Raw genomic sequence first — 27,210 nt, forward strand, 5'->3', positions numbered from 1 at the left:
GCACACCAACATCGAAACACAGAGCAATCCTGCACACAAAACGCTTCAAGTGGATGTCAAAGGGAGAAGAAAGTCTGAGGGAGTCTGTGGTTTCCACCCCACTGACACCCAAGCAGCTGGTACCACCCTTTGTTTGCGGGAAAGAACAAACTGGCCAGCACTGAGTGCAGAGGCGGGCCTTGCTGCTCAGCCTCGGTGACGGGAGCCTGCAGGGAGAGGAGGCGGCAGGCCCAGCTCTCTCCGGGTGTGGGAGGAGTTCCTCTCGCTCAGACCTCCATCTTACACAGATCACTGGGAAAGTTCTATTTAAAACAGAACCTCTTTTACTGGCAAAGACTCTGGGCCTTGTTGGCCCAGAACAGCTACCCCAAGCGAGTGGCCGGTCTCCTTCTCGCCTGACTGGCCCGTCAGACCCAGGGCTTCCGCCATAGCTCTTCAGCAGAAGGCACCCTCCCTGCACGCTCATGCATACCTACAGCTGGTCTTCGGGGAAAAGGAGGGAGAGCTTACAGAGAGGGTCAGGCCTCCAGACTCTGAAACGGGTGACGGGGCCAAGGTGACATGGGGGCTTTATTCCAGACTGCCACCAGTGGGTAGGGGGGAAGGGAGGGAGACAGGCAGGGCCTCCAGAGGTCAGACTCTGCCACCACCAGCCTGATGACAGTGTGGTCCCACGCACGGCCACTGCTTGGGGGGGCCTCCCGAGTGCTGCGTGGCCTCTGGCCTCTTGGGCAGGAAGAACTCGGGACTATGTGTGCGCTGGGGGGCGTGGGAGGGGGCGGCCTCGGTCACTCCTGTCCAAAGCCTTCAGTCTCCTCGATGGCATACAGCAGCTTCTCTTTCAGCTGTTCATAGCTCTTGTATGGGGGGAGATCCAGACGGTTGAAACTGTTGAAAGAGGGAACAGAAGAGTCAGCACAGAGGTCAGGGTTCCATGGCCCTGCTCCAGCCTGGCCAGGGGGCAGTCAAAAGAGTTCATGTGACTGTGGCTCAAACATGCCAAGTGGCCAGACGCCAGAAGAGAGTCCTTGAGGGCCCCGCTGTGTGAGGCCTTAATGCTTCTGGTCCCCAGACCATGGGAGGGTTAGGAGACAGGGCAGGGCCACTGGAGAAAGGGGGAACTGGGCAGCAGGGCACACGGGGAGGCAGCTCTCTGTCTACTGGAAGAGAAGTGTTTGAGTATTTAATAGCCGGTAAGGCCATGAGGACTGCTGCCGTAACTCCCAAAAGATCAGAGGCCCCTCCTCTCGAACCTCAGAGCCACACGGAAGTTGCCAGAGTCAAGTCCCAAAGCAGCCCCACTCACTGGACTGCCCTCAGGAGCTCATCCGGTCTGTGAGGTTCTAGCCACCGCCCACTAACACCAAAATGCTCACCACGTGTGGCTTCTGGGCAGCCAGGTTTCCTTGCCAACCTTGTCGACGCAAAACTTCTGCGGTCCATTGCTACCTGTTATCCAAAGAACACCACATCAGGTACAACCGAACCATCCCCTCCCACGGCAGGACCCTGGCTGCACCCACAGTGGAGGGAGGGCTCAGACCCACTGACTTGCTTCCAAGAAGATTTTAAGCCCCGCCCGCCTTTCGAGCTGCCCTCACACCAGCCCCAGGGCACCAGCAGGGCAAGGGGAGACACACCAATGAGTTCGGCAAATCCTCCAACAGGCAGGCGGCAAGTCCCGGTGACGAACTGCAGCAGGCGGATCCTCTTCTCATTGTCCATCTCCTTCACCACCTGGAACTCCACCAGTCAGCGCAGAGCCAGACAAGCCACCTGACCCAGAACCTCGCCCTAACCTGTGACTCCAGGCAGCCAGGACCCCTCTTTGGGGCTGAGAACACAAAGCCCGGGGTCGGCGGGGGGGGGGGTTACAGCCACCAACCTCAGAAACCCCCAAGCCGCCGCCTCTGAGGGGCTGTGTCCGTAGGACAACCCCACCAGTCCGTGGGACATGTCTCGGTCTCAGGGGCACCTCGAGCTGGATTTTCTTTTCCCATCCAAGTTGTACTTTTAAGAACATACCAAGGATGGGAGTGATTGCTTAAGGGGTATGGGGTTTCTTCTTGGGGGTGATGAAGTGTTCTGGAATTAGATGGTGGTAATGATCGCATCACAGCGTGAAAGGCCAGTGAACTGTACACCTTAACATGATGAGTTTTATGAGATGGGAATTACACTGTCATGACGACACGTTCATATACGTCCTTTTCTCCAGGGGTGCTACGCTTCATGACGACAACGACAAGACTACACCCAGGAAAGAACCAATTCATCAGATCCAGGACTCCAAGCTCATTCGGTTTCTCTGGAGCCCAGCACACGCAGTCCCGTCCCACCCAGCTGGAGGGCAGCTGTGCCCTGTGGGAGCTTCCCTTCCTGCCCGCAGGCTGGCGCTCCTGCACCCCAGTGTTTTCAGCTGGTCCAAGGCTGACCACCACCATGTCCTGTCAAGTGCACCGGCCACAAGCCAGCTGCAACCGCGCTGTTCGGCCCCAGGTCGGGTTTCTCCTTGGGGAGGGCGTCAAGGAGGAGGGAGATGACCACACAACAAGGGTCCTCGTGCTTAAGATCTCATCAGGTCTCGTTCTGTGGCTGACTGCTGAAACACCCCAGCCGAGACCCGCACCCGACTCCGGTGGGATGGGTCCCGGGCCTACCTGCCAGAACCACTGGATCTGCTTGCTGTTCTTGGTGTAGTGCCGGTAGATGGTGTTCTTCTGCCAGTCGCTCATGTCTATCTCCTGCATGCCACACAGCATCAGCTGCAGAGGGGACAGGTGTCAGCGGGCCGGCGCCAGCCCCCTCCCCACAGGTGCACAGTGCCTCATCCACCACTAGCCGGTGAAACCATCCTGAACGTTTTCAACTGTTTCTGCTGGCGGTGGTAATGATCTGGGCGATACAGCCCTGAACGTGGAACCCCTCAAAACGAGGGCCAGGGGAGGAACAGGCGTGAGAAACCAGATGACACCCATCCGCCCTGCAGCCTCGGGCCGCAGGGAGTGTGAGGTTTTACTGGTGAGTCCCTCCGGGGGACGCAGTTGGCCAACAGAGGGCAGGACGGCCCCAGAGGCAGAGGCGCAGGGTGGAGGCAACCTCAGTTCTCACCTCCAGCTCTTTCTCATCAAAGTAGCGCAGCCACTCCAGGGGGGCCACCTCATTGAAGCCGTCCAGGAAGGCTTTGGTCTGCTCTTCCACGCCCCGGGTGAAACGCCAGTCGGTTAGGAGCCTGAAACAGAAGATCAGCCATCAGTGGCGCCAAGACCCGCTCCTCAGGTGCAGCTCGGGGCCTGCCACGAGGCTGTTGTCACACGGCAGCAAGGGATCAGCTGACGGTAACCAGGAGACACTGGAGTCTGTGACATTCCACCACCTCCTCTACCTCCCACCGTCGCTGGCTGAACTTCAGGCATGTGGAGGTGAAGACGCTAGACCGAGAGACCTGAAGAAGGCACACGGGTGAAGTCGCGCACAGACGCGCGTCAGAGGATGGACTTGGGTAGGCACCCGGGACACAGAAATCCTGCCAGTTAGGAGAAGGAAGAGGGAGATGTCCAAGTTTCATGCCTCTTCAAAGCCCTGCAGTCTCAAAGGCTACCATGTGGGGAAAAAAGCGCAAACAGGAGCTCTAACGTGACCTTGGGCTCCCGGTTTCCTCAGCTCTGGTCAGCGTGTGATGGCCCTGGGTAGCCATCACAGGCCAATGCCAAATGGGAGGCTGTGATCCCCGGTGAAATACCCGGGCGCCTGGCTGGAGGGTGCCCCAGAGACAAGGGGGCTCTGCCCTTCCCCCCACCACCGGCTCCCCAGTGCTTGAGACTCACATGATGTACTCTTCCTTGTTCTCCTCTGTCACTCGGATGCTCTCACCACCTTCCTTTAGCTCATGGGTTGTCACCTTGCCCAGGATCTCCATGTCCTGGATGAAGTACAGCTCTAGACCACACTCTTCCAGGTTGTTCTCTCTGGGGGCACGAGACACCAAGAGGGAAGAGGTCTATCTCAGAAGGGTCTTCCCTTATCCTGCTCCGTCACTCACATTAGTGTTCGTGGGATGCAAGGACTCACAGGTAGCTGAAGTCCAGAACAGCGCCCGGGACCTCTCCCTGAGGCACAGAGTGAATTCCACAGCTGCCCTCCAGGGAAACCTGGGAGCCGTGCATCTCCACAAGCATTTACACAGCCTGTAAGAGTGCAAGGCCACTCTGGCGGAGAATATACAGGCCAACCGTGCTACTCCCCCACCCAGAGACCCCTCTCCTCCCAGCACGGTGCAAGGGAGAGGACTCACTTGATCCAGACGATAGAGTTGTAGAATTCAGGGTCAATAGATTCCAGGTCCTTCAGGGTTGGTCTCTTGTTGAGCATCCGCTTATAGAAAGGGAGGGTGAAGCCTGTGTCAATGAACTTCCCATGATACAGAGCCTGAGGAAGAAGAGACATGCCAAAGGGGTTCGGTCTTCAGAGGACCCTGCCCAAGTCAGGCTCTTGGATGCTCCTCACCAAAGTCCAACTACTGCTACCTGCCCTCTCTCCCCAAGAGCGCCTACGACCTTGGGACACCTGCAGACCACAGGGACAAGCAGAGCCAGCCTCCTTAGGAGCCCACTGCCTGCCCAGCACGCTCACCCGCCAGCTCCCTGTTCTAGCAGAGATCTGCCTGCACTCCCAGCACAGCCCCAGGCGGCGGCCCTGACTCACTGACGCTCAGAGCTGGGCCGCAGAGGCAGCCAAAAATAATGCAGACGCTGTCAATGGCAAGAGCTGGCGGGCCAGTGGTGAGTAATAGTCTAGGGTTTTACTGGTCTGTCCTGTCGGCTGCAGGGCCAGGCGGGTCTCTAGACCTGGGAAGAATGTGCCCACTTCCTGAGCCCAGCACCTTAGCCAAGAACTTCCAGACAAGGGGAAGGGACATATTTAGTCATGGGCTCTGGGGTTCCCACAGGCAGAGCATTCAGAAAGTCAGGAAGAAGCAAAGGAAAGTGAGCGATGAAACATCTCCAACTACCAAAAATGGCAGAAGGACTATATGACTCTCATAGGCTCCCCCTTCTCAATCCCGGTTCTCTGCCCTCACAAGACACTCGACAGGATACACATGACAGGACTCCCTTCTCTATTCACACCGTGTTCCTATTTCTAGATAAATACGGGTACCATGACTCCCTTTTTCCTACTGTTCACCCACTCCCTGACGATGCCTCCTACATCCTGACCAACAGTCTACTAGGACTCTGTTCTAAGCTAGTGTTGATTCCAAATCCCCTTCCAGAAGTGAGCGTCTCAGTCAGATACTCCCAAACACTCCCACCCGAGGCTCGTGACAGACCGTGGTACACACCTCCCCGACATCTCCTCTCCCCCCGTGAGACAGGCAGCAGGTGGGCAGCGTGTGTCATGCCAACACCCTCAGCGGGGTGCACACTGAATGTCAAGTGAGCGATCGCTTGACCAGTCCTACACAAATCAAACATGAAAACCCTCTCATAGCCCCTGGGGGCACCGCTGACAGAGCTCTGAACTACCTCCAGAATGCAAGCTTTTTGCATGTCTTGTTAGGAGCTGTGTGAGGAGGCGCGTGGGGCTCAGAGATGGGGCACCCAATGCAGGCGGCTGTTGGCATGCCTGGCTCCCCGACAGCTGCCCTCTCTAGAGATCTCACAACAATGCATCTTACCATAGCGATGAATCTGCCAATAAAGCGGAAATAGGTGAGGTGGTCGGGGTTGATGGAGGAGGCAGGGTTGATCTGCAGGCAGTAATTGTTCTTCCCGGCGTATTCAAATAAACAATACATGGGGTTGAGCACCTCATGAGACAGGAGGAAAAACCACTCCCTGTGAGAGAAGACAGAGAAAAACAAGGGTAATGGATCCCTTCCTGCAACCTGCACCAGAGATGTGACCCTCCTCTGTCGTCTTGTCTTGGCTAGTTTGGAGACACGCGTCCCTGGTTGCCAAGCCCCACTGGGATTAACACCTGGTATAATCTGTATTAACAGCTGGTCAGTGAGCGAGGGTGAACCAGGACAACAATTGCACTTGTGGACAGTGCTCAGGAAAGCCTGCGTGCATGTCTCTGGGCTCCGAGGTGATGCATTCCAGGACTTTACATCCGATATCCAGTATGTCTGATGGCAAAGGAGCTCTTTGTACCCTGAGGCCACCATGCACAGCTGTGCAGGCTGTGCACTGTACAAAGGCACTATGTTAAAATAGCATAGGTTTGCACATTTATTACGATAATTTTTCTGCATGTAGCAGTCAAGCTGGTATTTTTCCCAATAAAACGAAGATATCATGACCATTTTCTAACATGGAAGTGTCTTGAGAAAGGGCATCTTTTTCTAAATCTTGCACAGGTGCTGTAAGAAATAGCTAGCCTGTTTTTACCCTGAGTTGGCAGCATAATATGAATACACAGCAATATGTTCCTAAGCCCTGATGCATGAAAACTCTGTAATCCATGCTGCTTCTAGATTATAAACCTCATTCCCAGCAGCTATACAACAGGTATCTCGCTTCCCTTGCTCTTTCCCCTCCCCTCACCCAGACCCCATCACCATACCCTTTCCCACACTTCCACGCATTTTTCTGAACCAACACCCATGACTTGGCATCTCTTTGTGGCCTAGATACAAGCCGCAAGCCAGAATTCAGGGTCCTTTCAGGCTTGAGCTCAACCAGCAGGGGGACATCCCAAGGGGGCCAGTCCCCGGCTGCTTGTGGCCGGGCAGACGAGGAGTTCCTTCGATGCAGAGGGTGCCTCGGTATCCTGTCCGTGGTTCTACCCTGTGGTAGAACAGCATGACGTAACCTACCATAGGGTAAAACCACTGGCAGGACACAGAGAGACAGACACACACGGGGTGGGAGCCACACCACCAAGCAGAGCCTGGAGAGAAGGTCACCATGGTCACCACAGAACAAAGAGCAATTGATCCACAGGGGCCAACACAGAGGGCAGCACCACCGGCAAACAGAGGACCAGAAGCAAGTGAACCCAACACCAAGAGAGAAGACGTCCCCACACCGTGAGAGGTCAGCGAGCTGAGCGGTCACCGTAGGCCAGGATGCTCCTTCTCCCTGCCAGGGGACCTTCAGCCCCATTATCCAAGGCAACGTTTTGTCAGAGAGTCTGTTAACTTTTGCAGGCAGACTGGGTGAGGGCAGGCCAATGCTTTAGGCTCTTCTTATGGGCACATCAGCCATTTTAATTTTTGACCCTCTGCACATGATGTGTAGCTGAGCCCTGATCAAGGCCCTCCGGGTTGGGACAGAGCTTATATATGTCAGGCACACAGGGACGCACCAGATTTGACCTGCCCCAGCTGCCCAATAAGAGAAGCCCGGGGCCGATTTTAATTGAAACCACAGGACATCACTATTTAGCCACTGCCGAATGGTTCAAGTACAGAAATCATGAGCCACTGTCCTCAGCTCTTCCCTTGGGAGCTCCCAGCCTCCCCACAGGCCAATAACTAAAGGGTCAATTCCCAGCCCCGAAGGGGACCCTGGGACCCTGCTCCTGCGTCCATGTGGACCAGCCACACCCATGCCTACTCCTGAAGGTGCAGGAGTTTGGGGAGCCAATGTGAGCAAGGGGGAGGCAGCGTTCTGGCTGGAGGCATTTCTGGGGCAACGGGGTGCCGTACAGCCTTCCAGAGGTGATGAGCTTACCTGGCAATGCCTCCGTAGTCCAGGCCCTCCTCGCCGCGCATGATGATGTAGAGCCGGCGGCGCAGGTCATACGGCTTCATGTTCATGATCTGGGGAGACAGAGCATCGTGGCCAGAGTGCCACGCCTGCCTCCGTGGCAGGCTGGGGCGGGGCAGGGAATTCTAAGGCCTGCTGTTCAGCAGAGACTTGTCACCAAGGCCCACACCTTGGAAACGCTACCACATGGATTCAACAGGCCACGTGACAGGAGACGGGGTGGTGAGAGGGGGCCTCCTGTTCGTTGGTCTCAGGCACCATGATTATTCTCTAACCTGCTGGAAAGAATCCTCAAAAAGCGTCTGCCTGGAAACGCTGATCTTCACATGGCTGGGGAGGGCATTCGACTGAAAAGAAAGAAAGAAACAAAGAAAGAAAACAAACCCCGAGTCAGGACCTCAGTCATAACCATACGGTCAAGTCTCTCGTCTGTACAAACAGGCTTCCCCGTCTCCCTGGACCAGTGGCGGAGAGCCTGGTACCGTAGGAATGGGAGCTGGTTTCCTGGAGATGATGTCAGACAGTCGCCTGGGGTAAGACAAGTGACTGGCGACCCTCCCTAAGACGCACGCGTTTCACTACCTCTGCTAGGCTGGGAAATCATGCTAAGTGAACTCAATCACCCAACCTCTGCGGGAGGTCCAGTCCCAGAACTCACGTGGCAGAGGAACCGGAACTGGTGATACTTCCACCGAAAACTTCGGTCGTAGGCACCAGGGGAACCCTGCTTCGTCCTGGGAAGAGCAAAGATGTTCTAGAACCCATGTGATTTCTCAAAAATTAGCAATGTATTTTGTTAGCCCTGAGGAAAGCTGATGCTATGTTAGAGACAAGAAAGGAAAAGAAGTGACCGTCATTAGGTCTCCTGTAGACACATTTGAGGAGTAAAAAGAAAAACCAGAAATAAGGCCAGACTTCTTGCTTTTACAGAAAGACCACTAGTGTTATTCGGAATAAACAGGATAGCCCCTTCCCACCCCCCCACCCCCCCAACCCTGACCCCATTAATGTGACATTAAAACTGGCCACCAGAGGGCAGTAAGAGGATCGAGACGAGGATGAACCCGGACGGTGTGAACAGATACCAACACTGCCTGTGGAAAGTCCTTACCCAGACTCAAACCCTGGGCGAGGATCCTTAAAGGTGGTGGTGCGTGTATTGTGGTCCACAAAATAGCGTACCCCTTCACTGGTGTACTTCATCTCCCACCCTGGGGGCAGAGCTGGTTCCTGGATCATCCTGGAAGCACGGGAAGAGAGGAGGTAAGGGGTGGTGTCTCCTTCTGGGCCTAGGAGGATGGGGTTCCCGGAGTGCTGCTTTCTCTCCGCTTTCACCCAGGCCCTGCACAGCCCTTGAGGACACGTCTGGAGGAAACACACCTGGTACCACCCAAGTCGTGAGGACGGTTCTGTAGCAAAGAGAGGTCACGTACTGTCCCAAGGCCAAAGAACCAGCTCTGGGTGGATGGCCATGGCCTGAGCCAGCGATCCTGAGACACCACAGGCCCCATCCCAGACTAGCTTCTAGAGGGGTTCCCTCGAGCCATTCGAGATCACGCTATCGGCAATGTGCACAACTGGCCCAGACACCACTCTCTATCCATCGAGAAAGTCAATTCAAGGAGCCACTTTCAAGTCTCATTAGGTCGACACCACATGGTAAGGGTCTTGGGGCATTCGTGTTTGGCTGAAGATATCCCTGAACATGGATGGACCATGCATTCCGAGGCACTTGGCCAACGCTGGAGCTACACCTGGCCGACCTGGCCCATGTCCTTACCCCTGGGTCCGAGGGTCCTCCCACTGCGTGGTGCGTGTGTTATGGTTCACGTAATACACCCGTCCGTTGTCCTGTCTCTTCTCTGCCATGGGAGAATAAAGAAAAGACGACAATCAGCTTGCAAGACCTTGAGTTCCACTCCCCTCTGGCTCCCACGTCCTGAGTGCCAGCGGTCTCAATTTCTGCCCCTGTTCCAGACCTGTTAGAGAAGTTTAACCGATGAAAGCCTGGCTCACTCATATCTGTCACTGGTAAAAAGGACAAAGACAATCTTTCCCTACTGGAGAGTGGGGGAGGGTCAAACACATTTCCAACTCAAGATCCAGCACTGTCTTTGGTTGGTCGATTTGTTGGAGGAAAGGGGGGCGGTGTGGCAACACGGAGGGGGAGCAGCCCCAGCTGAAACCAGAGGCATAATTGCATCCAGCTGTGCGCAAAGTGGAGGCACGGCCAGCCTCCCTTCAACCCTGGTCCCGTCCCCAGTCCCTCACGGGCCGGTCTCTGGTCCTGCAACTGCTCCATCCAGGCAGGGTCATTGTGGGGTGGCTGCATTTTCCTTCGTACCTTCTTGATCAGTACTCGGTACCACAGGGCCTACTCCCGTCTGCCTTCTCTCTTTCCCCCTGCGTGAAGGCAAAGCTTTGTTCTAAAACTCTCATAGCCCAGCAAAATGTCGTGTTGCACATGTGCAATAAATGCCTGGGGCTGCGGGCACTTACAATGCCCACCTTGTTCTAACACCTTAGTGTGTGCTTCGAGCCAGGCCAGTGTTTGGGGGTGCTGAGACACATGGTCTCTGGCCTCTGGACAATCTTTCCTATCTCGCCCTCTCCTGGGGCACTGATGACGGCTCGGGTGCTCATGGGAGGGATCCAGGCAGACCCACACTAGCTACTGATTCCAGGCTGTGAGAGGCAGTGTAAGAGGCACTCCGTCAGCTCCAAGTGGATGACAAGGGAGACGAGGGGCAAGGCTTCGAACCCCAAGAGAGGTCACCTTTCCCATGAAGTTCGTGAGCCTTCAATTCTGCTTCTGTCCCCCAAATAACAGATGCTAATGACCCTCCCTCTTTTACAATGACAGGGTGAAATTAAAAAAATAAAAAGAACCAGTTCCAGAAGGTACAGGCAAACCAAAAGCTAAGAAAGGCCTAGAACTGAGAAACTCACACCTCTCCCCTCAAGCATCAGGCTGCAGTGTTCTCAGGATCACCCTAGGTGCCTTGGTCTCTCTGTCTTACATGGTATCCATTTCCTGACAGAAATTTTAAAAACACAGACAAAAGGAAAGAAAGATGTCCAAGATTATTACAGAACTCACCATCACCTCAGAAAAGCTTATGGGACTGTCCCACAGAAGGCAGGCTTCCTGAGAAGGTTCTAAAAAAAAGGAGAGGCCCCTTCCATTCCAGAAGCTTCTGCTTTAAACTAGATCCTTTGTGTCTGCTCTGCCACGGTCCAAAGCCCATGCTGATCCTCAGGGTGGGGGATCTGTCCAGCCGGTCTGGGGCCTATGCCCTCATTGCTGCCACAGGGCCTCCTGGAACTGCCTCACCGCATACAATTTCATAGTTTAGGGGCTGGGAAAGCCCTAACCCTAGCATCTAGTTTGCTTCCTTCAGGAAGAAGCAGACCTGGAAGCATGTAGTCACATGGCCAGGGTCAGGGTGGCTGAAAACATGTGGATATAAACCTGAGGCATCCTAACCCATGGGCCGGGGTGCAGGGAGAACGGGGGGGGGGGGGTCTCTCCTAGAGGAGCAGAAAGGGACCTCGGACTGACAGCAGGAGAGCACAGCTTTCATAGCAGGCTCCCACTAAACACAATTCTCACTTGGTTCTGCTGCTCTTTCTGTTCACTCTCAACTCTTCTTGGGGAGGTGGCCCTGTCACAGCCCTGGAAAAGCCACACAAAGCCCAAAGGATGTGATTAGGAAGGTTCCCTGGCCCTCGGCCAGATGTTCTTTTTTCTCAGTTTCATACCAATATAATCTTGTGTGTTTTCCTGATCGCATGTAAACACCACTGACTCTGACCATGGCTCCTAATCCCATCTCAGATATTTCACACTTGGCTTCTGGGAGCTATTTTTGAGTCACTGCAGATGCTCTTACTTGGTGACCATCATGTAGCAGAACCAAGTCATGTAGCAGATTTACTTAGTGACCATGTAGCAGAAAGAAATCATTGGACTCTGCAGACCCAGGAACGACTCCGGGCCCCTGGCTCTGGGTCAGAGTGTCCACTGGCTGCCAAACATCATACATTCTTGTTTAATCTGATGCATTTTCCCTGCCTAGCCAGGGACCCTGTGTTTGACTCCTCACATTTGACTTGCTGCTGATCTCTGAGATACTTGTGACCTTTCATCAGTTCAAAGAGACAGATGGGTCATCAGTGATTTTCAAGAACTGTCTGGAGGCCTCACTAACCAACACATCCCCCTAGAAGGTCTACAAGGTCCTTCCAGTGCTCTGGAATACAGTGGTAATTCCCTAAGTGACACACTATGGGTCCCAGGGAGGTGATGGAATCTTGTAAATTACTAGCAGGGAGTAATATGTCTACACTAAGAGGATCCAGCTCAAAAGCTGTACTTTCCCAGGTCATGTTCATCCTATCATTGTCACCTTCTCCGTCTTTACTGGGGAGCATGCCCCTGCCCAATTTAATAACCATCTGTGACCACCATCAAACTAGCATTTACTGTCTGCTACTGGCCTCACCAATACACTAAAGCTGGCACATGCTGATTCTTGCAAAAACTGCCCTCTTCGGAACGCAGGGACTCTTGCCGTATTGAACAAAACCCTGACCCGGTTCAGAGCTGCAGAATGCATGGAATCTCACCATCTCTCATGACCCCTTTTTGCATGGCTACTCCTTCCCAGAATAGCCATAAAGCCCATAATCTCTCCCAAGTCAAGGACGTCCATCCCTCTAACTCATTATTGGCAAATCACGCCCAGGACTTAAAATTCTCCAATGACAAGGAGAATCCAGCATGGCGTTATTAATCAGCAATGACGCGCCTCCACAGAGTTGCCGCCCAGTGCTCAACTCTCTCATCTGCTTCCCTCTGGTCTCTTTCACAACTGGGTCACAAATAAAAAGGTGGCTTTCTTTAGTCAAAATTAGGCTGAAGTCCTCCAACATCCTGGCTGCAAAAAAAGGTTTGGTAAGGTGGCTCCTTCCAATGGCACAGCCACAGACCTGAAACCAGTGCACCTGCGGGTAAGTCAGTGTCAAAATGTCTTAGTCAATGACAGGATGGATGGCTGGGTAGACCATTCAAAGTCAGGACCAAAACCCAACAGTCTGATGGCTGCTAAGGGACTCTGTCCGTAGGGTCATAACCCTTCAGTCATGGCAGGTGAATGCTACAGGGGTGCAGGGGAACTCAATTACTTTCCCAACCTTCCAGCTCCATTGCCTGTAACCTCCCACTAGGGCATCCCCACAGCATGTGCTGGAGAAAAGCGAAATGGAGAATTGAGGGATGGTAGTGAGAAAGACTCGCACGGGAAGAAGACAGAGCATCAGCCTACAGATAGCTGAGGACATGGAAGTAGAACTCGGTACTTACCCCAGCCAGGAGGGAGGGGGCCCAGTGGGTCATGGTCAGTCGAAGCACTTGAAGACTAAACACAAGAAACACAGCAGAACACAGAGATTAAAAAAAAGCCGCCGGTTAAAAATAAATCGATCGATAAAAATAAAAATGCCAAGGACTCATTTCCACATTTGAGCACTTTGTACAGGATACCGTGAGGCCTTAAGTGACATCTGCATCTCTCAAAAGTTTTCTTCAAAAGAGAGAAACCCAAAAAGAACCCCGCACACAGAGGGCCCCGACGGGCTTTGGAGAGGGGGGAGCGAGGGGGAGGACGATGGGTGCAGAAGAAGGTGGGCCAGGGCTGTGGAGGCAGAGAGCCGGCCCCAGGCGTGGCGGGAGGGCCCGGAGCGGACCGCCGGGCAGGCCCGGCCAGTGCCTTCCTGCGGCAGGAGCTCCTGCTCGCGGCGGCCAGGGCGACTGAAATCACCACCACCTCCAACTTTCTCCAAGAACCACACACGGGAGGGGAAAAAATATCGCAGGCCTTTCCAATGAAATCATTCCCACAAGCCCTGCCCACGCCCAGAGCTTCCTGGCTGGGGGCTGGGCCCTCCTCCCTCCAACTCCCTCCTGGGTGCGCCTGAGAGGGAGAGGGAGCAGCCGTGGTGTGCAAAACCAGCCCAGACTGAGGGCACATTCATGCCCCAGGCCCCTCACCTCCCCCAGGAATGTTTTGCTTCCCTTCACAAAGCACCTTTATTCTCCTCCGGCCGAACCTGAAGTTGCTCAGTGTTCTGTGTGTGCCTGTCTGGGGAGGTGGGGCTGGGGGCGAGGTGGCAAGCGAGCAGGAGAGACAGGAGAAAGCGAGCGGACTCCAGGCCTTGAGGGTCACTGTTTACGTTCAAACCCCCCACCCCCCAGCCTAATTCTGCCGTGAGATCCCTGGGGAAGGGCTGCGGTGGACCCAGAGTTCTCATATCCTGCAGAGAAGGGGGGGCGCTGTCAAAAACTCTTCATAGTTAAATAAAACAAGTATTGTTCCGTCGTTCCGCACGCGCTTGCTTGCTTGCTTGCTTTTCTTTTTCCTTTTCTTTTCTTTTTTGCTGAAGCATTTTTATTTCACTTACTAAAACTTAATCGTCGCACGAGGGGATCAAGTTCTCAATGCAGACTTTGGGTTGCTGGCCGGCTCTGTCTGGGGGCGACGGAGCCACACACGGGCAGGAGGATGAATGGAGCTCAGTCTCAGCTTGAGAAAACATTGGTGGAGCTCAACTGCCAAAGAACCCCCGCACCCTTCACAGCCGGCCCTCCACCCCCGGCTGAAAGGACAGAGAAACTTTCTTTCCAAGGTGGCAGTTCAGGCAACTCTTCCAAAGCAAGTTCCAAAAAAGATGTTTAAGTCTTGAAACCATAGGTTCCCTGGTGGGACAGAGCCGCCTTTCAGCAAAGGGCCTCCTACCCGGCAGAGTGAGATTGCACGGAGGTGTGGGAAGCTGGGCTGTGCTCGATTTTGGGCCCATTACCATCATCCTGGAGGACGTGCTCACGTTTCCACCACAATTCAGACTTAGCTGATGGTTCCTGAAAAAGATCTCCCAAATGTGACATCTCCCGAGGTCATTTTGGTGGGAGCAGGGTGGGGGTGGGGTGCAACATCTCATGAAACCCAAGTTCCTCCAGCTTTGTTTTCCAGTTAACACAGAAGAGCAATGGCGATAAAAGCATTTGGTCACAGAAGGAAAGGAACGAACTTGTGAAATACGCATGCATTTCAGATAATGAAGCCAAAGAGAACTCGGTGGGGAATGAGCTGTAGCAAAAGGGAAGAAACGCAGGAAAGGTCATTTTAAGAAAGTAAAGAAGCATTCAGAGCAAAACTGTTTGCTGCTTCAAGTCTTTTTTTGGAATGAATGGATAATCCACATAGCATTCACGCGCCAATGGGAAATTAGCTCCCAACTGGTACCCAGTGGGCGTCAGGGGGCTGACAGTCATCTTTTGCACAACCCTGCAGCTCAACAGACCAAACAACTTTTACTGACAGCCTCCATGACCTGCACTGAACTAGAGACCAAAAATATTTATCAGCTAGCAAATATTTCCCTTCCCGACACCATGGCACCTCCGGTGCAGGCACATGACTTAAAGACCAGCCAATCCGATGCTCCCACTCAGGACTTCCGGGAACGGCAGGAAAGCAGGGGGTCTGTTGGAAATTACTACTGTGATAGAGTCCACAATCCACTGGAGCAACGAGTGTTTAATGGCAGCACAAGAGGACAATGTCCTACACGAACTATTCCTTTGCCTCGCCTGCCCCTGGATTCTGCCGGAGCTTGGTTCTTTGTCATTCTGCTAATTCTATCAACTACCCCATTCCCGTTTGAGAAATTCCTTTTCTGTTTAAGTTGAACCAAGTAGATTTCTATTATTCACCAAAATCAACTGTGACTAGTATACAGAGCACAGGGAGGAGAATTTTTAAAAGAATCATCAACCCTTTTCTTAATCCTTGCCTTTTTTAAAACTTCATAAAATGTTGGCTCTCTTTAGTTATGGCATTTTGTTTCATTCCTTTGCCATCGTCCTATTCTCATCTTATCAGATCCACACTCCCCAAAACCTATGAACAGGGGACAGAAGAGGAAGCAATAGGGAAGGGAGAGAGGCCAGAGGCTGATAAACGTGAACAACTTATGAGATGGGAGTCCATGAAAGCCGACACCTGCAACAATTTTACCTCTTGCAGTTAAAGAAAAGCACTTAACTATTTTGGACATTTCTCCCTCAATGTACATAGTACAACTTGAAAAACAAGAAAAGGAAGTGGACAGAAAGAAGCCAAAGAGAAACAAAAAATAAGAGCCACACATCATGGCTTGAAAACCAAAACCCCAAAACCCCACATCTCCAGTAAGTCAACCGACTGCCCCTTCTCTTCTCCGCCAATTCCCCCAAAAGGAGAGATCCCAAGTGTCACTTGGAGCACAGGCAGAAAACCACAGAGAAAGGGGCCTGGAGGGATTAGAGTCGGAAGAAAGATCCTTGGATCTGCAGGTGACTTTAAGCGACAAGACAATTTCCTTTACTAGTAGGAACAGAAAGTAACACTGTTGAATCACTTGCCTGGTAACTGTCCCTGGGTTGGGACATCTGAGGTGCAGGCCGCGAGCCAGACAGCTCACGTTGAGTTCAAGTCCCTCAGGGACTAAGCACTAAGTTTCAGTAATATTTTAAGATACAAACTCAGAAATAAAGAATGTCTAGCAAATAGAGCCGAGGGCAATAAAGGCTCTGGGAAGGGCATTAAAGGTTACGTATGGAAGGCCGGCTCCTTTTTTTAAGTATCCACCCACGGGGTGCAGAACAAAACCCAGGTGTTTGAGAGTTCAATCCAAGGGGCTCTCTGCAGAGTAAGAAAGGAGTTGTCTGTTTCTGGATAATGCAATTTGGCATCCACACATCAGGAGCCACAGAATGATCTGTTTCAGTCCTGTAGACACTGGCTACATCCTTTAGTCATTAAGGGAGGACCAAAGTGGGGGTAAATGGAATGCCACAAAAATAGTAGCAGGTTGTGAGATGGGTCCTGTCACACTGCACAATGCATGCGACTAGGTGGGCATCCCTGCTGGAACGCAGCAGGGTCACAGAAGAAAGGGCAAAGAGAAATTGTAAGGGCAATACACAAGTATGTGCATGACGGTCACAACAAACAAAGGCACGCTGGGGCATCAGGAAAGGGGAGCGTATCAGAAATAAGGGGAATGAGAAGAGAAACTGAAAAATGTGTGTGATGGGGCAGAAAGCAGGAAGGAGCTGTGGGAGACCGCGACGTGGGGCTCCTTCGTCTTCTATCTTGCACTGCATTTTGTGTTCTCTCTAGAGCAAGTAAAGAAGAACGAGGTCTTGCTTTCAGCCCAGCAGGAGGAGGAGGAGGAGGAGGAGGAGGAGGAGGAGGAGGAGGAGGAAGAAGAGAGAGCCCATTGGTACAGTATCAGCTCTTAAGTCTTCCGAGTCAAACCCTGGGCCAAGGCCAAACCCCAAAATAACTGTATGAAAGCAACTCTTCTTACTTGTACCAGGACATGGCTCCAGAGCAAGCGAGAGGCAAAGCAAATCCAGGGAAGAGGGAAATCAACAGAGAGACATTGAAAGCTGACCCATAAAAGATTCTTAACACGTTTTTCAATATGAATCTTGTTTCACAGAGAAAAGGGAACCATCACCTCTATCTAGAACCCTCCTAAGACCCCAGCAAAGTGGGGAAAATCGTTTTTAGAGTACTCAAAAAAGTAGTAGGGGACTCTCCAAGGCAAAGTTCTACCTCTGCATGCCTGGAATGGCATTGCTAAAATGAGAGAAGGTGGGCAAGAGAAATGAAGGTTCCAAAAGACCAAGTGGAAATGACCTCTAGAACCTTCCCTCTCACCCACCAAACATTTCAGTCAACCGACAGAACATATTTGGTGCATTATACAGGAAAAAAGATTCCTTCAAGAGATTTTTTTTTTCAATACTTAGAGAAGCCAAATAAGCAGGGAGACAAAACCAGTGTGAGACTCCTAAAACGTGTCCTTGTCTCTAACACAAAGGATAGAAACACCCAGACCTTCCTAGTTTTGTAGCCACGACCACCCAAGAAAAATGGCAGAGAAAGCCTTTGGGGCCTAGCTCTGGAGGAACAATTTCTGAAATGCAGAGAATGATCACCTCCCATCCAATTTCGAAACATGCCAGAACCGGACGCCAGGCACGTGTGAAAAGGGCTGCGGAGTACAAGGCCTGGCATGAGAACCTACGCAAGGGCTGCACCGGGTAGACCACGGGGCACCGGGGCACGAATCACAGACAGGCATGACAGTTGACCTTGGGAGACAAGTCGATGTGATAAACACTGTGCTTTCTGTCCATCAGTACTAAAGAGATGGAGGTTTCTACGGTTCTCTCACTCTACAAGGAGCACCGGCCCTGACAGACAGAAGAGGAGATCAGCTGGCCCAGGGAGGTGGTAGCTCCTGCTTCAGGTGAGCAGAGGAAAAAACTGCAAACAAAGGCAAAGTTGATAATGAACAGTACTTAGCTAAACAGAATTAAAGCTATCGTAAGCATCGAACTAGGAAAGTATCTAATTTAGAAATGGGTTGTGAGGTTAGAGTTCATTTCAAACAGTAACAGTGCTGACTAAACTCGGTGATTAAATGCTGTGGACCAGCTCAAAAGGTTTCCAGCCTCTAATCCACCACCTTCTGTAGAGACTCTACTACAGATCCCGAGCTTCATGTTCAAGGCCCCCTGAGAATATGCAGAGTTCCAACTTGGTAATGCTACCTGTCCTGCCAAAGACAGCTGTGTGGCTGGGGGGAACAAGGTCACTGGTGGAGGCTCTAATGGGATGGAAGGAGGGGTTGGGAGGGTTCGTGAAGGGACACAGTACAGGAGGCCATTAGACAGTTAATTTGGGATCATAGCACTCTGAATTCTGGAGTAGGAAATTTGAATGCTGTTCTGTAGGTAATGACCACAGAAGGCTTTGAGCCAGTGATTAAAATGACAGTGATAGGGGCGTCTGGGTGGCTCAGTTGGTTGAGGGTCTGACTCTTGGTCTCAGATCAGGTCTTGATCTCAGGGTCATGAATTCAAGCTGGGCTCCAAGCTGGGCATGGAGACTACTTAAAAAAAAAAAAAAAAAAAAAAGAAGAAAGAAAAAAGAAAAAAAACAAACAAACAGTGATAAATGTTGAGCAAAAGTGATCAAATGACAGTGATATGTGAAGACTGCTCTGCTGGGAATAGGCAGTACAGATTGGAAGAGAGAACAATGCCAACAGAGAGAACAAGTGAAAGGCTGCCCTAACCGTTCAGTTGGGAGGGATGAAGGAAAACCAGGAATCAGAAGGAAGTTGAACTAGAGGTCAATAAACTTTTTCTGTAAAGGGCTAGACAGCAAATATTTCAGGCTTTATAAGCTATATGGTCTCTGTTGAAACTACTCAACTCTGTTGTTACAGTGTAAGTAAGCAGCCAGAGTCAATACCTAAACTACTTGGAGTGCTTCTGTACCAATAAAACTTTATTTACAAAACCAGGTGTGGGCCACTTTGGCCCATGGGCCATAGTTTGCGAAGCCCTGATCCACAACAACTTTAGAGGTCCTTCCATCCTTAAGAATGTGTCAAATAAAAAAGATTTAAAGAAAAACAATAGCAGAAAGGAAAAGATTTAGATGGCTTTTTTTTTAATGTGTATTAATTTTTGAGAGAGAGAGCGCAAGCAAGCGGGGGCGGGGCACAGAGAAAAGGGAGACGGGACCCAAGCAGGCTGTGCACTGTCAGTGCAGAGCCAGATGTGGGGCTCAAGCCCACGAACTGTGAGATCATGACCTGAGCTGAAGTTGGATGCTTAACGAACTGAGTAGGTGGCTGTTTTGTTCTCAAAAGTTGAGGTACGGAAGAAGTCACAGCTGACCTTCAGGTTTCAAACTAGAATAAATGGACTTGGATGGAGGGGCCAGAAGAGAAATCCAGTCTTGGCAGAAAGACAGTATATATCTCAGATATACTGAGTCAGTTTCAGGTATATTGAGTCCTGAAACACAGAAGCTGGACACTGAGTTACTAAATTAGAAATGACGGAATTTGAGGAATTTCACCGTGATGAGTAAAATCTCCAGAGCACTGATGTTTCCAGCTACCGTCTTCCCGCTCACCAAACAGGTCAACAAATAGTGTGCGAGGCAGCACATTCTCCAGGGCCAGGAGGCTCCCCTCCCTTGTGGCAAGCCCCTGCCCTCTCACCTGGTAGAGGAATCTTTGGCTGAAGTGCTGCATGGCGCCCTGAAGCTGATTCCGCTGTGACTGCCACTGCTCGTAGTTCCGCACGTACTCAGCTGTGGGGCGCTGCCAGGTGGTGGTCCGCGTGTTGTGATCCACATAGTAAAACCTGCCTCGGGGGTCTGTGCGTTTTTCCCAGCTGGAAACATTAAGGTCAGAATGAATGTAGTGACCACCCACCCCTACCCTCAAATTCTAGAGACATCTCTGGATGGCTGGCGAGGAGGGGCTGAGGGAGGGTTAAGCAAGGTGTCTGGTGCAGAAGCTGGGCTGCTCCAGGGAAGCACAGCCAGGCAAGTCCCAATGACGGAGGCTACTGGGGCTTTCGTGATTATAGCAGTCATTGCTCTACAGCAGCCAATGCTTCCTCACCGTTAGCTCCTGATTTCCATTTAGGAGATCCAGGTTGTTCTGGGGAAGGAGGAGACTCTACTACCAAGTCCAGAGTTGAACAGCCGACTGGATTAGGGGTAGGCATGCAACCTACGCTGAGCCTAATCAGGGCCAATCTCATGACTTTTTCCAGGAATTCTGGGAAAAATCTCTCTCTTCCTTGCCAGATAATGACTGAGAAAGCATGCAGTCCTAGGAACCACTGGCTGCCACCTAGGACCCAAATACATTATGAAGTTGACCCAATAGATGACAGAGTAGAAAAACAAAACAAAACGAAAAGCCGGCCCCTTGGTGAAATTGTCGAGTCACTAGATGAGGCTTTACTTGAAACCAGGATCTACATCTAGAATATTCAGTTAAATGAGCCAGTTTACTCTCTTTATTACTTAAGTCAATTTGGAACCCAATTTTTGCTACTTGCAACAGAAATCATCCTGATATAAACTGCCAGTGAAAACATGTTGCGTGGTCATGAGGAGGAGAGTTCGTACAAACAACAGCAGGATTCTCTACATTATTTTTAGGGAGAAAGCAACCTTTCCAAAGGGGTCCTAAATTACCCACAGGCAAGGCAAGGCTAAAACAGATGGCAAAAATCTTTATCTGTGCTTGGCAGCTCTAACTCGATTTGTACACAAGGAAGGAAGAAGTGATCAAGAGAAAGTAAGAGAGGGAGCTTTGTGGAATGATGGAAATGCTTTATATTTCAAGGGAGTATAGGTTACGTAAATGTATGCATTTGCCATAAAAGACTCTTAAAAACTGAGAACAAACTGAGGGTTGGTGGGGGGTGGAAGGGAGGGGAGGGTGGGTGACGGGTATTGAGGAGGGCACCTTTTGGGATGAGCACTGGGTGTTGTATGGAAACCAATTTGACAATAAATTTCATATATTGAAAAAAAATGTATGCATTTGTCAAAACTCATCTAACTATGAACCTGAGATCTGGGTATCTCATTGGGTGTAAGTAATAACTCAATTTTAAAAAGTGAATTTCAATCTAATCAAGCCTCCATATCTAACTACCAGTTGGTAGGAAAGACAATGGATAGAGAAGCATATCACCCAACATTCCAAGGTCACATCCAGAATATGAGAAATTCTATAGAACAAATGCCCAGGATCTTCAAAGAGTAAATGGAAAGAAAGAAAGAAAGAAAGAAAGAAAGAAAGAAAGAAAGAAAGAAAGAAAGAAAGAAAGAAAGAAAGAAAGAAAGAAAGAAAGAAAGAAAGAAAGAAGGAAGGAAGGAAGGAAGGAAGGAAGGAAGGAAGGAAGGAAGGAAGGAAGGAAGGAAAGCAAGAGTGGGGAAACTTACAGGTTAAAAGAGACTTATGATGGGAATGCAAGCTGGTGCGGCCACTCTGGAAAACAGTATGGAGGTTCCTCAAAAAACTAAAAATAGAACTACCCTACGACCCACCAATTGCACTACTAGGCATTTATCCACGGGATCCAGGTGTGCTGTTTCGAAGGGACACATGCACCCCCATGTTTATAGCAGCACTATCCACAATAGCCAAAGTATGGAAAGAGCCCAAATGTCCATCCATGGATGAATGGATACAGGAAATGTGGTATATATATATACAATAGAGTATTACTTGGCAATCAAAAAGAATGAAATCTTGCCATTTGCAACTACATGGATGGAACTGGAGGATATTATGCTAAGTGAAATTAGTCAGAGAAAGACAAAAATCATACGACTTCACTCATCTGAGGACTTTAAGAGACAAAACAGATGAACATAAGGGAAGGGAAACAAAAATAATATAAAAACAGGGAGGGGGACAAAACAAAACAGACACATAAATATGGAGAATAAACTGAGGGTTGCTGGAGGGGTTGTGGGAGGGGGATGGGCTAAATGGGTAAGGGGCACTAAGGAATCTACTCCCGAAATCATTGTTGCACTATATGCTAATTTGGATGTAAATTTTAAAAAATAAAAAATAAATAAAAAATAATAAAAGAGCCTTATGAGACATATCAGCCAAAACTAATGTGATGATCTTGAGTTTGAATCTGACCCAAATCAACTGTAAAAATATTTTTAAGACAATTGGGGAGAATGGAACAAGGACTGGGTGACATGAAGCAAAGAAATGTCGTTAATTTTGTTGGGTGGGATAATGGTATTTTAGTTTGTTGTTTTTTTAAGGAATCTCTATGCACAACGTGGGGCTCAAACTCACGAAAATGAGATCAAGAATCACATGCTCTATGGACTGAGCCAGCCAGGTACCCCCAGTTTTTTTTTTTTTTTCTTAAACCCTTACCTGTTAGAGATGTATATGATATATTTATGGTTCAAAAGATATGACATCTGGGATTTGCTCTAAAATTCATCAGTCCCTTCCCTGAAAAGTAGGAGGTCAGATGAAACAAAATGTTATCAGTTGTTACAACCAGGTGGTAGTTAGCAGGGATTCATTGTACTATTCTCTCAAATTTGGTACATGCCTGATTTTCCACTATAAGTTTGAAAGGGGAAGAGGGATAAAGGGGCCTTAAAAAGATAAGAAAGTGATACCACTGAAGAAAATAGCATTAACTCAATGCAAAGGGAACCCAATATGGATTACACTATATGGGCTGGAAAGGCTTTATTCTAACTACCTTCTCATTTCATCTTGTCTGCATCCTTACCTTACTCACATAACTGTCATGCTTCAGTCCGGTATCTTTCTCAATTTTCAGGGTTAGCATCCTAACTGACTTTTTTTGGCCACCTCTTCAATGATTCTTTTAACTCACAGCGTCTCTAAAAACAGCTTCTTGGGACACCTGGGTGGCTCAGTCAGTTAAGTGTCTAACTTCAGCTCAGGTCACGATCTCATGGTTCCTGAGTTCAAGCCCCACATTGGGCTCTCTGCTGTCAGCACAGAACCTGCTTTGGATCTTCTGTCGTCCTCTCTCTCTCTGCCTCTCCCCAGCTCATGCTGTGTGTGTGTGTGTGTGCGTGCGTGCGTGCGTGTGTGTGTGTGTCAAAAATAAACATTAAAAAAATGCAAATGGTACTACAGGAGACACAATAAAAACCAGTGTCTCCTTCCCTACCTCTCCCCATCGCTGATTCCTACCTCTCAGAAGCAACAACTTTGAATTCTCAACTGCTCCTTCTATTTACAGCCATATTTCTAAACAGCATGCGCCTTCTACTGTTTCTTGATTTCTGTCATATTAGACGTTACTTGTGAACCTTCTGCTATCAAAGCTGAGCGTTTAGTTATTGCATCCCACCCCACAACACACATAGGCCCCCTCCTCCCAATTTAGAAAACCATCATTAAATCCATATTCAGAGTTTGTATTATGATTTCATAGAATACTACACATATGTTTCCTTGCTTGTACGACTTTTTTTTTTTCTGGAGTGAAAAGAACTAGAGTGTGTTTCATTCTGCCTGTTTTTCAAGAATCTCTTACCAATGCACCCCCAGATTCTGATGGCGCACGTGGCCTCTCAGTGTCAGTCAGATATGCCTTAGCCACACAGCTCCAGGCCCCTGTTGCCCTATGTGGACACCTGTCCTCCAGATCTGCTCTATGTTACTGTCCTGAGTCACCTTCCCTCATCTTCCTCTTGGGACTGTCTTTGGCCTCTGAATGGAGTCCCCTGTGTCCTGCATCTCATGACTTCTTTCTTGGTTTCCTCTCATCTGGTGGAACAAATCATCTAGTAGCTTCTGAGAAAGGATGCACCAAAGTTAATTGTTTGAAACACTGAAGATGCCTTTATTCAAGTCTCAGAGTTGAGTGTTAAGGTGACTAAAAGTTGATTTCTAGACAGGAAATAACTTTCCATCAGAATTTTAAGGGTTCAGCTCCACAGTTGCTGTTGAGAAGAAAGATGGCATTCTTGATTCCTAATTCTCGATAGCTAGCCTATTTTTACCCTCCGGAGGCTTCTGAGACATTCTCTTGCCATCCCCAAATTCCATTTGGATGTTCCTTGAGGTCAGTCTTTTCTCATTCTCTGGTTTGGGCATTTGGTAGGCCCTTTGAATCTGAATACATTACCACTCAATTCTAGCAATATGCTTCTATTTTTTTTTTCTTTGATAATAGAAAGTTCTTCTAGCAAGTTCTTTCTTGCTAGAACTACTGTTCAGATGTTGAATCTCCTGGGCTCATCTTCTAATTTTCTAATCTCCAACATTATCTTTCCATTCTTGCAATTTTTATTTTTTTAAAGAGCTCTTCTTTTTAAGTTTATTTATTTTGACAGGGGGAGGGGCACCTGGGTGGCTCAGTCGGTTAAGCGTCCAACTTCCATTCAGGTTATGATCTTGTAGTTCGTGAGTTCAAGCCCCACATGGGGCTCTGCGCTGACAGCTCAGAGCCTAGAGCCTGCTTCAGATTCTATGTCTCCCTGTCTCTCTGCCCCTCCCGCACTGCACTCTCTCTCTCTCTCTCAAAAATTTGTGAACATTAAAAAAAAATTTTTTTAGGGGCACCTGGGTGACTCAGTTGGTTAAGCCTCCAACCTCAGCTCAGATCTCACGGTTTGTGGATTCAAGCCCCGTGTCAGGCTCTGTGCTCAGAGCCTGGAGCCTGCTTCGGATTCTCTGTCTCCCTCTCTCTTCCCCTCTCCTGCTCACACTCTCTCTCTTTCTCTCTCAAAAATAAACAAATGTTTAAAAAAATTTTTTTTAATTTTTAAAAAAATATTTATCTTGAGAGAGAGAGCATGTGCAAGAGCAGGGGAGGGGCAGAGAGAGAGAGAGAGGGAGAGAGAATCCCAAGCAGGCTCCACACTGTCAATGCAGACCCCATTCTGAGGCTCGATCCCACCAACTGTGAGATCACAACCAGAGCCGAAATCGAGTCGGATGCTTAACCAACTGAGCCACCCAGGCACCCCTGTTTCTGCTGTTATATACAGTTGACCCCTTGAACAGCAAGGGTTTAAACTGTGGTGCTCCGTTTATACATGGATTTTTTTTTCAATAAATATAGTTCAGTACTGTAAATGTATTTTCTCTTCCTTATGATTTTCTTAATAATACTTTGTTTTCTCTGGCTTACTTTATTGAAAGAATACAGTATATAATATATATAACATATAAAATATGTGTCAATCAATTGTTTGTGTTTTTGGTAAGGCTTCTGGTCAACAGTAAGCTCTTAGTAGTTAAGCTCTGGGGAAGTCATTTGTATGCACATTTTCAACTGTGCAGGGGTCAGCATGCACTCTTAACCCCCGGGTTGTTCCACAGTCAGTTATATATTAATTTCTAAAAGGTCTTCTTGGGGTGCCTGGGTGGCTCAGTCAGTTAAGGGCCCGACTCCTGATTTCGGCTCAGGTCATGATCTCACACAGCCAGTACAGAGCCTTCTTGGGATTCTCTCTCTCTGCCCCTCTCCCACTTGCGGGTGCGCACGCACACATGCGCGCTTTCTCTCTCTCTCAAAATAAATAAACATTAATAAACGAATGAATGTTCTTCTTGTTTTCTGCATGGTTCATTTCACGGTCTCCTGTTCTTCTTGCACAGATGCCGTATTTCCTCCCAAATTTTTGAGGATACGAATCACAATTTGGTTTTACATTCCACATTGTTTTCACCAAGTCCCCTTTCCGTCTGCTGGCCGCAGGCTGTTCTTTCATATTTAAAAGTGAGTCACTAAAACACTGAATGGATGCTCTGGGTATCCAGGTGGGGGAAAACTGACCGGTGGCTTCACTCAGCTGTTTCACTAGACGACCCACAAACATCACAATCTGTAGTTCTCTTCCCTTCGACTGATCCCTTTATCTAGCAAAAAAAAGTCCCAATCTTTAACTTGGGGACAGCGTCCTCACTCAATCCATTTTTTTCTGAGCTCATCCTTGCCTTCAGCTCTGGCTTCATCCTCCAGGCTGGCTGCATGTGCGCATGCGTGTGTGAGATAAACACGTGTGCATGCAGGCGTGCAGCACAGGGCTGGATGTCATGGTTGACAACCTGAGACTCTAACGACTCCCTGCACCAATTTTTAACTTGACTTCAGCTTTTTAGTCTCATTTCATAGCACCTCCCCCTACCATGTCTGATTGCTGAGCTTTCCAGGGCTCCGTGGTGCTAACTGGCTGACTTCCTGGTGGGTACCCACACTGTAAGTTGGGGTTTCACCTTTCTCAGCTCTGCCATTTATCTATCAGCAACCAAAGTTTTATTACCTTCTCCCATATGCTGCTTCTCCTCTTCCAATCCTTTATCATTATACTTCTTTATACTTTTATTGCCACTTAGGGGGTTTTCAGGAAGGAATGGAAATAAATACATGTTTAATCCACACGTTTAACTAAAACTCTTCTGGACTGGTAAATTTCAAACTTCTAAACAGCATAACCCCACCCTTGATTGTGGGTGAAATCTCACCAAGAATCTCAATCTATAAAAACAGCACAGTGGTTGAGGCCCAGTCGGCCCTGCGCTCTCTCACGTTCCAGCAGGCATGTCCACCAAACCCAGCTGCCTTGCTAGACACTCTCTGGGCATCTCTGTTTCACGTAAACCTTCCACTCCAGCCAAACTGCCTCATCAATCATTCCCTAACGATATCTTTTACTTTCATGCCTTTCCCCCAACCTGGATCAACTTCCTCTTGTCATTTAAGTCCAACTCCAGCCCCTCCTCCAAGATCGCATCTGATCCCGCTCCCTCTGTGAGGCCTCCCCTACACCGTGGTCTATAGAGACCCCTCTCCCTGCTCACCTCTGGTCTAAACACCACCTAAGAGCAAATTACTGCATCCATCCTTAGTTACCAGGGCCAATACTTTTTGTTCCTGGAAAAAAAAATGACCATTCCTCATACAAGCGTCCCCTGGGTCTAACAGAAGGGGGTGGCCAAGACAGACTGAATCCTTTGACTCAATCTTACTCCGGAGTGACTGGGTCTGCTGAGACAAGGGCTCCGCCTGTAGTTTCAGGTT

The 27,210-nt window shown here is 49.6% G+C and overlaps 1 protein-coding gene across 1 annotated transcript in view; it reads right to left on the reverse strand.

Moving 5' to 3' along the window:
* Positions 1 to 552: 552 nt before the first annotated feature.
* The window catches only part of WWP2 (WW domain containing E3 ubiquitin protein ligase 2), a 149,408-nt gene continuing 122,750 nt past the window's right edge, over positions 553 to 27,210 (reverse strand). Inside the window, exons 10-24 of the mRNA XM_086689042.1 lie at positions 19,854 to 20,028; positions 13,084 to 13,138; positions 9,499 to 9,580; positions 8,830 to 8,958; positions 8,377 to 8,452; positions 7,994 to 8,065; positions 7,683 to 7,771; positions 5,681 to 5,840; positions 4,295 to 4,428; positions 3,828 to 3,968; positions 3,112 to 3,232; positions 2,661 to 2,765; positions 1,641 to 1,737; positions 1,377 to 1,449; positions 553 to 888 (exon numbers count right to left, since the gene is read on the reverse strand). Coding sequence (XP_086545168.1) covers positions 789 to 888; positions 1,377 to 1,449; positions 1,641 to 1,737; positions 2,661 to 2,765; positions 3,112 to 3,232; positions 3,828 to 3,968; positions 4,295 to 4,428; positions 5,681 to 5,840; positions 7,683 to 7,771; positions 7,994 to 8,065; positions 8,377 to 8,452; positions 8,830 to 8,958; positions 9,499 to 9,580; positions 13,084 to 13,138; positions 19,854 to 20,028 — 1,609 coding nt within the window. The 3' untranslated portion in view covers positions 553 to 788. The remainder of the gene's footprint in view (positions 889 to 1,376; positions 1,450 to 1,640; positions 1,738 to 2,660; positions 2,766 to 3,111; positions 3,233 to 3,827; positions 3,969 to 4,294; positions 4,429 to 5,680; positions 5,841 to 7,682; positions 7,772 to 7,993; positions 8,066 to 8,376; positions 8,453 to 8,829; positions 8,959 to 9,498; positions 9,581 to 13,083; positions 13,139 to 19,853; positions 20,029 to 27,210) is intronic.

This window comes from Puma concolor, chromosome E2 (assembly GCF_028749965.1).
Source record: "Puma concolor isolate L17-30 chromosome E2, mPumCon1.1.hap2, whole genome shotgun sequence".
Classification (NCBI taxonomy): Eukaryota; Metazoa; Chordata; class Mammalia; order Carnivora; family Felidae; genus Puma; species Puma concolor.